At 44.0% G+C, this 11906-nt stretch overlaps 1 protein-coding gene across 1 annotated transcript in view; it reads left to right on the forward strand.

Moving 5' to 3' along the window:
• Positions 1-11906, forward strand: part of adamtsl4 (ADAMTS-like 4) — a 35877-nt gene that overhangs the window by 22897 nt on the left and 1074 nt on the right. Inside the window, exons 6-16 of the mRNA XM_085423054.1 lie at positions 5236-5375; positions 5834-6038; positions 6471-6655; positions 8614-8779; positions 9302-9568; positions 9715-9844; positions 10238-10442; positions 10683-10856; positions 11098-11277; positions 11413-11592; positions 11691-11838. Of these exons, the coding sequence (XP_085279180.1) occupies positions 5236-5375; positions 5834-6038; positions 6471-6655; positions 8614-8779; positions 9302-9568; positions 9715-9844; positions 10238-10442; positions 10683-10856; positions 11098-11277; positions 11413-11592; positions 11691-11838 (1980 nt within the window). The remainder of the gene's footprint in view (positions 1-5235; positions 5376-5833; positions 6039-6470; positions 6656-8613; positions 8780-9301; positions 9569-9714; positions 9845-10237; positions 10443-10682; positions 10857-11097; positions 11278-11412; positions 11593-11690; positions 11839-11906) is intronic.

An 11906-nucleotide genomic window follows, 5' to 3' on the forward strand; every position in this document is an offset into this window, starting at 1 on the left:
CCAGATATTCCATAATCAGCTGTAAGTGGTATTATTGAAGAGCGAAAGCATTTAGAAACCACAGCAGAGGGGCAAACCACGTAAAGTGCTGAGGCGTAGAGCGTGTAAAAGTCACCAGCGCTCTGACTCAGTAACTCCAGCGCTCCAAACCTCCTCTGGCATTAACATCAGCACAGAAATTATATGGGTTTCCATGCCTCAATAGCTCCTGTAGGTGTAATTTGTAGGCAGCCCAGTGCTTTTGGCCATATAGCGTAACTGTAGGCAGGCTAAAATAATTAAATAGCATGGCAGGTATGACATTTACCAATGGGATGCATGGAAGGTGTGCAGATCCCATCACTTGGCATGTTGATAAATGTATACTTTGTTGAGAAAGTATGAATTTAGTGCTTTTGCTCTGACTTTCTCTTGAAACAATAAACCTCTTGAAAGGCCCGCAGACAGGAGCGGGTGGGCATGGATAAAAATCCTCCTCAGTGAACCTATTGCAGTGTTGGAAAAACCCTAAATCGGTGTGAAATGAAAAAGTAACACAGTAAAGCATACTGTCTGAGCATAGTTTAAAAAGATAATTATGAGTTTTTGTCTGTTATTTGTAACACTCATACTTGCATACTTACTTGTACTTGCAGCCAGAAAAAATAAGCCCATGAATGGCTTCAGATAATTTTTTCCCATTACCTGAGGGAAAGGTCAGAGAGTGTGTTTCAGCTGAATGCCTTGTGTTTCCCAGGGGAATACAACATGTCAGCCATGAAGGCTGTTTAAGATTTCAGTCAGACTTCGGGAAGTTTGAGGCGGATCTACAGATTAATTCTGTGTGTTTGCACCAGAAGTCATCGGCGGGGTATCAGCTGGAGTCAAACTGTCTGCATAAACACACGGGAGCTTTCCTTTTACCCACTACCAGGTTTCTGTGCGTTTGTGAAACGGGATTGGGGGGGGGGGAGAGATATCGCTGCATCCTGAATTGAGCTGCTGTGTGTCCTTGCCCTCTGCTTCACTTTGGGTTGTTTTAAACTGATGTGTCCTTGAGGTCTGCTGAGAAGAGGAGAGGGCTGGATAAGGGGGGGGGGAACAAAAGGGCAACCTCTGGTAGGGGGGAGTTTATGGGAAAATAGTCAAAAACACTCACCAAAGTCCAAGCTTTGGCTGCACTATGCTGCTGTGCTGTGGGGGGCAGATGCTGTAGCCAGGTGACGTCACACTCGATCAGCACCGGAGATGATCCTTTCCCACTCCGCTAAGTAAACTCTATCACATTGTTTACTTCAGTCTGGTTCCATTGGCCACAGCCCAGATTTTCATATCTGGCTTCCTATCAACACGCTGGAGGCTGCGATGGAGTGCTTGAGTGTGTTTGAACACTGACTGCTGCATGTCATTTTTCTCCAGCTGCTCTCATCTGTTTAAAGCTCTGTAGCACTGCATACATTTCCAGTCAGTATTTATGTTACGCGGTGCAGTCAGCTTGTGAACGTTTTCGCCTCCAAGGTGACGAGCTCTGTTATGTTTGTTCTTCGGAGTGGCGCGGCCTCGGGTTTAGAAGTGTACGTTTAAACAGTAAAGCTGCCACCGTGGTTATAAGCCACGCAAGCGATGGGCCCTGACTAATTTCCTGCTACACGCTCGGCTCTGGTTAGCAGCGATTCTATAGATTTGTAAGCGCTGCACGTGCAGGTGTTGTTTTACTTGAATATTTCCTTTTTTCAGGCCTCATCCCCTCTGTGCACACCCAGCCTCCTCTCTTCCTGTCCCACTGCCTCTCTCTTTCTCTCTCCCCGTTGGAGTTTGTTTAGATGAAGCGATAGCGGGGAAGTATATTTAGGCACCATATATTCCACTGTCTGAACACTAAGCTCAGACAGGGAGCGAGAGTTAGAGCGACAGTGGAAGAGAATGAGAGGCAAAGACGAGTAGGAAGAAACAAATGGAAGATAAAGGCTAAATTTAAAGAAGACAGTTTGGAGCTGAGACGCGCTCGAGCGTGGCTTAAGGAGACGGAGAATGAGGGAGGTGATGAGGAAGGCAGAGAGAGCATGTGTGGCGACACGTATCCCGCTTTTAGCTCCCCCTCTCTTTTCTGTCACTGTCTCCAGTCTAATCTCTCAAAGATAACTATGACAGAGAGATGGAGAGAATGAGGGTGGAGGGAGAGAGGGTGGGAACGCTGCCTCTCTTTTTCCATCTCTTTCTCTCTCTCTCATTCTTTCTAAATATGTACCATATATCTTCTCATATCTCTCTGCAGTCATCAGATGGTAAACAAGGGGCACACCGAGGCTGAAAAAAGGACGGTTTTGCACAGTTTGATGCAATTTGATTGTTTTCTACCACCTTATGTCAACAGCAAACTTTTCTGATATATTGAAATCAGAATAAATTACAATTACAGCAAGACAATTAAAGGCTAGCCTTAAGAAATTAGTTCCAGGAATGAAAAGTATATAATATACAGTAGTATACTTCTTATTTATATAATATATAAGAACTATATTATACTATTCATCTATTTTTCAAATGTGCTGGTTTGAATATTTGTTAATGGCTGGTTATAAATAAGCTTTTTTCCCATTGGCATTAGATAGTTTCCATTCATCTAGTCTAGATCACATTGTCCTCAATGCGACATATGTCTGCAATAAGTTTTCCCCACTTGAAGCATCTCCTCCAACTCTGCCTAAGACCACATGATGTCCTCCATCATGTGGTCTTAGGCCTGCCCCTCTCTCGATTTCCAACAGGGATCCATCTCGGGACACGATGAAATATTTTTGTACATGATAAAGTGTTTTATTTTGTCCTGTTTTCACTGAGAATTAATACAGTTTCTCTGGAAACTCTGCTGAGTCCCTTCATCGCTAAATCTGTTGCTGTTTAGTCTCTACATCTTTAGTCCCTTGAAAAATTGTTTAAATTCCTCGAACTCCATGTTTACCTGTGTTGAAGGACTGCTGCTACAGTATCACAGTGTATTTATAAGCAAACTTATGCGCAATCTCCTGCCTTGTGTCTGTATAAAACTGTTAAAACATCAAGTCTAGCTCAACTGTTTTGCTTTAATGCCCTCCTCACCACTTCCACCCACTTAGCGAGAGGAAATTCACTCCTTAACGCTGGAAACATGTGTTCCCTTTGTGGAAACATAAAAACCACAGATCTCGATCTGTACGTCAGCCCAAGCTTGAAATGACATTTTAACAGTCTACTTTAACTTGCCCTTATCTTCCAAGTGGAGGTTATTCATTAATATTTTTAACGACTTCTCATCTATGATATGGTTTTCACCCCATGTTTCTCTCAGTCTGTGCAGTGATCATTGCAAAATGTGATCCCGGAGCCTCGGTTCCTTTAACAGGAACTACCACGAAGGTTTTGAGTACTTCGGCAGGTGTTTGTCCTTTCTGAACTCGACGGCCTTGCAGTCGTGCCAGATGCAGTCATGAAACTGTACAGGTGTGCAGCTGACATTAAAGGTTGAGTTTAAAGATAGCTGCTCTCTGGGCCATCGGGACTGAGTAAACGATGGTAGAGGTAAGAGGGCCACGTGGCCGTTCCCTCAACCCCAGTTATCACACATTTGTCACACATTCTTTTTCAGTTTAATGCTTTTGTAAGTCACTTTTGAGTGATCTGGTGTACGGTGTCACAGCTGCTTTGATCCCGGCACAAGATAGCTTAGTTTCCTGCTTGTGTGACACCTGGCTGAGCAATGTGGTACTCTGAGAGATTTGAGGACCCTGAAAGCATATGGATTTCCTTTGAATGTGTGTCATACGACACTCTTTGAATCCTCACAAGGTGAAAGCAGGGCGTTGGTATTTGACCTTTACCCTTTGTTCTCCGTTATCTCCTATGAACCTCATGACTTCGAAGGTGATGGAAAGCTCGGTTTACTTTCTGCTGATGTCATGACTCGGAGTGGAAATTTTTCCATTCTGCAACAGTGTAACCATTTTGCAGCACTGCTGTATTATCACAAACAACATTTGGTTGCATCATAAGATTAACGCAGGCTTTTGAAAATTCTTTTAAGAAGAAAATTATTTATCTGTATGCTGTTTTGACTGCTCCAGGCAAAGTGGCACAGTGTTCATATATGTACAGAATTTAATGGTTTTTACAGTTTCAGAAGACGAGAATTTTCCCCTTTAACCTCGAGCCCCTCCCTCCTCTCTTCAGCTACCTCTTCTTCTCATGGAGTGAGCTCATGTCATTAGCCCTGTTTCAAACAAACATGATCACAGGCCTGTACATTCACATACCCCTACAGCTTCTTCTTAAATAAACTGCCAAACAGTGGACCCAATCACCAGCCCTTCCTCTGTGTCTTGCTCTTCATTTTAAATGAAGATCTTAACCTTTTGGGAAACAGACCCATACTCTTTCTCCTAGGACTATGATGAGAAGTTGTAGGCTACATCATACATTTGAGGAAACCAGCAACTAACTTTGTCTGGAGTTTGGTTGTGGGTGACTGTTTTATTCCTTGGTGTTTTACATGCTGAATTACAGTAACTCTGAGTCTTTCATAAAATACAGGTTACTTACACACCCTGCAGTCTGAAAAAGCATCATGTTTAGGCACGAATGGAGGACTGAAGACGGTCTGCTGATGTTGTGCTCATGCCATGCCCTCAAATATATTAGTTCTTTTTCTTCAAAAAAAGCTCCTTATTTTCTTCACATTTTCCTTTTACCACTCTGCCCTGTGTAGTTTTCTGTATTCTCCACACTATTTATCTTCCCTATCCTCTCTGCACTGAATGACTTTCATTTTCTCTTTTACCTTGAAGCGGTGCCCTTTTTCTTCAGTTCTTCGACTCTGTGTTTCCACGCACACTTCGCCCTGCTGCGTGCATCCTTTGGGTCGCACTCATAAATCTTGCCTTTTTCAAGCTTAAGATTACACCTCTTTTCTGCGTATGTATCCGCTGGGAAGGTGCAGCCATGAACAGCGGGGAAATAGCTGATCACTCTCCCTCTCAGGGGTTACATGGTCTGGCCTTAGTTTCCTGACCACATGGAAAGACGTTCATCCTTCCAGCTGTTTCTTCTCCGTGGTTGTCAGAGAGAGAAAAAAACTCTGCGCACACACACACACACACACACACACACACACACACACACACACACACACACACACACACACACACACACACACACACACAGAGTTAAGAAAAACATACATGCTGTCTAGTGACCCTGCTGCCCTGTGTTTCTGTGTTACAGTTGGGGCAGACAAGCAGTGCGAGCTGACCTGCAGACCCGCTGGCTATCGTTTCTACGTCCGTCAGTCAGAGCGTGTCAGAGACGGGACGCCCTGCTTCAATGTTAGCACCAATGATGTGTGTGTGGAAGGACAATGTCTGGTGAGTGGTTTCAAATGTGTGTGCGAGATTTCTTGTTTCACGTGTCTGAGTCCAAGTGTCTCCTGTCTCGAAGAGGTTGACAAAGCCCAGAATCTGGCTGTCTCAGTCTCACGTCTGGAAGCTGATTTAAACTGGCATTCAGAGTCAGGCTCTTTTTACGGCCCTTCTCGGGGCCTCTTTTCTTTGCATCTTTCCCTCTTTCTCTCATTTGCACTCTCACTCTCTGATTTTACCCTCGTTCCACCCTTCTGCTCCTGGCAGGAATCTAGCGAGCATCAGTTACCAATTTAAATAAGCAACGTTGAAATAAACACTGGCAATGGATGCGAAATGTCAACAAGATTGGACCCGTTTTTCTCCATCCCCACCCCTTCTCTAACATCTCAATTGTTTCCCAGCCACATTTCCTTCATTGTCCGACCCATCACTCACATCTTTTCAACTCCTTCTCCTGTCAGACGGAGGGCTGTGACGGGGTGCTGGGCTCCGGCTCTGTGATTGACAAATGTGGAGTGTGTGGTGGGCGGGAAACATCCTGTCGAAAGGTGACGGGAAGCTTCCACAATACCACGGTTCCTCTTGGTTACCACAAGATCCTGGACATCCCACCCGGAGCCACATTCATCAACATCACCGAGAGACGAGCGAGCCCTAACTACCTGGGTAAGATGAGTTGCACACGCACACATTCGGTTTAGGGTTTCTTGAATAATGCTGGCCTACAGCTCCAGTAAAAGTGAAATACTGGCGAGGATAGTGCAGATTTGGGAATGAGATTTGGCCCGTGATCGTGTGTGTGCTGGCTTTGACTGAGACCTGAGATTTTTGTGGTCTCACAGACTCTAAGCTAGCATTGTTAGAGCTCATAAAGAATCAGTCAAGTGTGTAGATTTCTGTGTGTGCGTGTGTTTCTTGTCAGCCTCCTTTTTGTTCACCACACAGCACTCCAGGGTCTGTGTTTGTCTTTTTTGGGAATGTGTTTGAGCATATGGGGGGATTTTCTAAGAAGTCACCAGACTAAACAAGGTCCTAATAAGAAAAGAAAAATTCACCCCAGTTCTTCTGACATTCCCACTCCCTCCTCCCTTTTTCCAGCCATGAGGAGTGGAACAGGAGCTTCCGTGGTGAACGGACGTTGGGCTGTGGACCCCCCAGGGGAGTATCAAGCAGGGGGCACTACCTTCACCTACACCAGGCCTAGAGCACAGGCGGAGGGGGAGGAAGCAAAGGGCGAGTCCCTCTGGGCACCAGGACCCACAAAGACACAGCTACAGCTATATGTAAGTTCTGAAAGAACACATGGACCAGCACTACAAAATTACGATTTACTCAGAGAAACATGTATACGTACAGAATATTTCTCTAATATATCTTCATGTCACTGTTTTGTGCCCGAAGCTGTGTTCTTCTGCTCTGTGTCAAGATCCTCCAAGGAGACGGAATTATTTTAGTATTATGGCAGGATAAAGAAGGATATACTAAAGCTTATCCTGAGCCACCTGAAACTATCCAAGGCTTAATAATAACAGCGCTAACCTCGGGCTAAAATCTTATTAAAGATCAGGAGTCATGTGTAGCTTCACATCCAGTAACATCAGGATCAGAGGAGGTAAAGAAAATAGCTCTGGTTTGATCTCCCCAAGAATCACCAGCATTTTTAAGGTTTAGCGGGATACAAAAAGTAAGATATAAAAAGATTAAAACGCTGTCACCATGGCAGCGGCACTGTGATGCCGTGTAGCTCATTGCATGCTTGTTAGATGGATTAAGAATATGTGCTCCCTCTAGATCCTTGCCAGTGTTGCAAAATAAATATATAAATTAATCAACTTTTTGGCACACCCTGTAGATTTGAGTTAACACACAGACCACAAACTAAAATGCCTCACTCCAGGAACTTTTTTTTTTCCTCCACTCACAAGGGCACTCCAAGTAGAGGGGGAGAAAGGCCCCAAATGTCCTCTTTTTTTTAAGTCACAGGTTGTATCCCTGTTTTAAATACACCTTCCAATATTAGGAAAAATAGTCAGTGGTGTCTTAGGCAGTAAGGCACTGAGGGACCTGTCCGAAGGGAGGCCATGGAGTGGCACTGAAACCACTCCATGTTTTCTATATTGTGCTATATTATTATAGATAATGTTACACAGAATTAATAAAGTCATTAAATCATCTGCTTTTACAAAATTAAGGTAAGTGCATGACTGATTATAATCCAGTAATTGTAATCCAATAATACGATACATTTAATTTTGTATAATACTTATATTTAAATAAGCAATACTTACCTAAGTAATAGGTCTAAATGTTTGTTTCACCATTTGTTAAATAGCTATTCAATATTAAATGTTTTACAGTCACAGAGAGCTCCCTTTCCATGTAACACATCTTTATTAAGGCCCTGCACATTTTTAACTTCATATTTCCTGCCACCTCATTGTAAAAAAAAAAAAATCCCAGAAATGCCTCTGACAGCACTCGATTTTCCATCACAAGGCCAGCTGTTTGACTTTAGGACCCAGGTGGTAATTTAGTATTTTGGAAATGAATCCTGTGCTCTTGAATGAAGGGGGTTAAGGAAAAGCCAACTAGAGCCAACTGAGCAACTAGACAGCAAAGCATACTCTAGCACGGAGACTGAAAGCTAGGGGAAACAGCTCTGACTCTTTTCAAAAGCAGCCAAATCAAATGTCTCGCACCCCTAAAACTCAGACATTTAGATCTTGTTTGTTTAACACAGATAAAACACCAAAAGGTTAAATGACGTGGGTGTATTAATGGTGATACAGCAGCTATATATTTAAATCTGAACTTTTCAGTTAATCTCTAAATCATCCTTCTAGGAATTAGGTGTCAGAGTTTGTTTTATTGTTGTTTTTTTAAAGAAAGCATATTTTGACTCTTAGCTCTTCCAGATGAATTTCACTCTGCAAGCAGATGTGACGCCGCCAAACTAAAGCAGTGACTGAAGGCCCTCAGGATCAGTTGCAAAGTATAGCAGATCAAAATGTTTTTGAAATGAGACCCCTGCTGATTAAGTCTAAATGACCTTGACTAGATTATATCTCATATATAAGACTGTAGGATTATGTAGGGGGTGGGTTCTTGAGCATGATATCAAGCTCCTGCCAGTTCATTCTGACCTCTGACCTGTAACAAGAACATTTCTCTGTGGGAATCAATAATGCGATTTTCAGGCATTTTTTTTCACCCTCTTCTTTGGCTCCATTTTGTTCTTTAGATAATCTTCCACAAGGACAACCCAGGCATTGACTATGAGTATTACATTCCGGTTGAGAAAAAAGAGGGAGAGACCGAGAGGCTAATGGAGAGAGAGCGGGAGACGCCCAGAGAGGCACCCAGGGAGAGACCAAGGGAGCGAGAGCCAGCGAGGGCACCCCTTCGCAGTAAGTCTATGACACCCCGGCTTTCTGACCTCCTCTCTTCTGTTTGACAACCATATTTTCTCTATGCTGTGTACAGTAGCCTAGATGGCAGCTTTCCCAGCAGTCATGTGCAGCACATAGCTGAACCGTGTCAATGTGGAGCTCTCCAGACTCATTCTTTCCAAGTTACTAAAGGAAACATCACTGTAATGCAGATTCTGGGAGAATGACTGACGTCTTTATGGTTTATGATGGGTGCGGTTGTGGGCCAAATGGGAGGGATTATTTCACGAGTGTGTTTGTGTGTGTTTGTGTGTATTTGTGTGCGTAGATGACCTAGATGGGAGGCTATCTGATCCATATGTTGGCTGTCATGAGATGCTGACCTCGTCATGACATCATTAATGTTTTCATCTTATTTCCATCATTTCAACATGTTTTTCGACTTTCGCCGCTCTTAATAACGCCTCTTGTGTGTTTCCCAGTCACGTTCTCCTTTATATTTGAGCTTTAATGTCCATCTTTGTTGGCATTCTCTCACAGGTCCTCTCACCGTCTCAGTTGAAGACCCTGTTCCTGCTCCTCCTCCCAATTCAGTCCATTCTTACCCTTCCTCCTCCTCGTCCTCCTCCTCTGTGTTTTCGCTCCCAACTTCGAACCAGTGGACACCTGAGCGGTCACGCCCACGAGGATCTGCGCCCAATAGGAATGCTCGGATCCCCCCTCGCACCGACCTGCCACTGGACACCCTGCCGCCATTTGTGTGGAAGAGAAGTGGCCTCACCGAGTGTTCTGCATCCTGTGGCAAAGGTAAGACTTCTGATTGTGGGACTTCATACGTGTTACACCCCAAAAATTCTCTCATCTGCTTAATTACTTTGGATGAGGTGGTGTCTCCCTCCTCTGGTTGTTGGAAGCAAGTACAAGAATCTGTCCATCTCTTTCTCTCTCTTAAGGTACTCAGAATAGACTCATCGTATGTGTGAGCCGTGATACAGACGAGGAGGTCTCAGAGAGCAAGTGTGACTCTGCAGCCAAACCTGTTCCTGAGGAGGAGCCTTGTAACACACACCCCTGCCCTCCATTGTGAGCAACCTATACATAAACTTATTCATATACAGGTTATATAGAAAATTAATTTCTATATTGCATTTTTTATACATTGAATCTTATTTAACAGCTTATTTTTAAAATGATATTCATTTATCTTGGCTTGAAAGCATAGATTTTTTATTTTACTTGAACATAGGGACATTTTATGCATATTTTTGCATACAAAAAGTAGTAGTAGCTACATGGCAGTTAATTTGTTTGGGTTGGCTGTATTTTGTGCCATGCTTAAGAGTTACTGTGAAGAATTAAAGATAATTCCACAAACTGTATAACATAATTATGAATGGAAACTAACTGCTTACAAAAGTCTCTTTGCTTGAATGACTTGTAAATGTTTTTAAGTGGATCCTGTCTCCTCTGTCACAGCTGGGAGGCAAGTTCGTGGTCGGAGTGCAGTGTATCCTGCGGCCCGGGTGTCCAGCAGAGGCAGCTTCAGTGCAGGCAGAGCTTTGGCGATCGCTCCACCATGGTTCACCCCCAGCGCTGCGCCGACCTCACCCAGCCAGTGCTAACACAGCCCTGCCAGCTCCGCCTCTGCTCCCACTGGGAGGTCAGCTCTAACTGGAGCCAGGTGAGTCCACAACACATGTATGCAGCTAGCAACAGCCTCTGTTCTTGTCTGGAAACAACAGACCCTCTCACATTGTCAGCAAGCGGGACACTTGTATAGTATAGTGTCTCAACAAGACACTATCATTCATTTCAAAAAGCTATAATTAATACTACAAAAAAAGATATAATTGGGAAGAAAAAGAAGATTTGTTTCGTGGTTTGTCTGCATATTCTCATGTTTGTCCTGTTTCTGCCTCAGTGCTCGGTGGACTGCGGAGTAGGGAAGAGAACAAGGAGTGTGCGCTGTGTCAGCGATCAAGGTGACGTGGTGAACGAGAAGGAGTGCAGCTCCAGGGCCCGTCCACAGGGAAGTGAGGAGTGCAACATGGGTCCCTGTGTGACCAACTGGTACTTTACAGACTGGTTAAAGACTGTAAGTAATGCACACGCATTTCAGCTTTCAAAAACTTTTCAGCTTTAAAAAAAAAAACAGTTGAAAACACATCTATTTAGACAGGCAGTATTTTTAATATCCTTGTAAAGCACCTTGTATTAGATTCTTATCTTAAAAGGTGCTATATAAATGAATTTTACTTATGTACTCACAGCAACAAAAGAATAAAACATGCATTTAGCATCGGTCCTCAACATGTTCCCTGACTTTGTGTGCTCAGTGTTCAGCGCAGTGTGGCCCTGGGGTGCAAAAGAGAGAAGTGGTGTGTCTGACCAGAGGAGGAGTCAGAGAGGGTGGAGAAGGAGGAGACTGTGTTGGGGACAAACCAGCAGAGATGAAGGCATGTAACGGAGGCCCCTGTGTGCCAGTAGCTATGTGGTATAGCAGCCCCTGGACACAGGTAGGAGAGTGGTGTCTAAAGACTTATTTTGTGTTGTGAGTTTGGGTCTCACAACAGTTTGGGTGTTTTGTGTCCTATAGCTGCTTTATTCTTGATTAGGGTTGGGTATGTCACTGATTTGTGGTCTTTTTTCAGTGTAACGTCCCATGCGGGGATGGAACTCAGCGACGAGACATCATTTGTGTCCAGAAGATGGGGAACGATTTTACTGTTGTTCCAGACGCTGAGTGCGCTAAGCTGGACAAGCCTGCATCAGTCCAGCAGTGCAAGATGGGAGCATGTCAGGCACAGTGGTTCACCACAGAGTGGAGCGCGGTGAGAGATGAAAGGACAATGAAGAGATATTTTTTAAAAATCAGAGATTTGTGGAGATTATATTTATACTGTTGGCCTGCCTGCGTTTTTGTTCTCAGTGCTCAAAGTCTTGTGGAAAGGGCTTACAGATGAGGGAAGTTCGATGTCTAACACCAGAGAAGAAGCACAGCCATGAATGCGACTCCAGCACCAAACCAGTCCAGGAACAAATCTGCAACACAATACCCTGCAGCCCACAAGTCTCAGGTCGGTGCGTGTGTCAACAAAACTGTGATCAAGTGTGTTTTGATCTCCCTGCCAACCTCTCTGTCCTT

This window comes from Rhamphochromis longiceps, linkage group LG11, assembly GCF_057381845.1.
Source record: "Rhamphochromis longiceps isolate RC_006_pf linkage group LG11, R_longiceps_female_GT1.1, whole genome shotgun sequence".
NCBI classification, from domain to species: Eukaryota; Metazoa; Chordata; class Actinopteri; order Cichliformes; family Cichlidae; genus Rhamphochromis; species Rhamphochromis longiceps.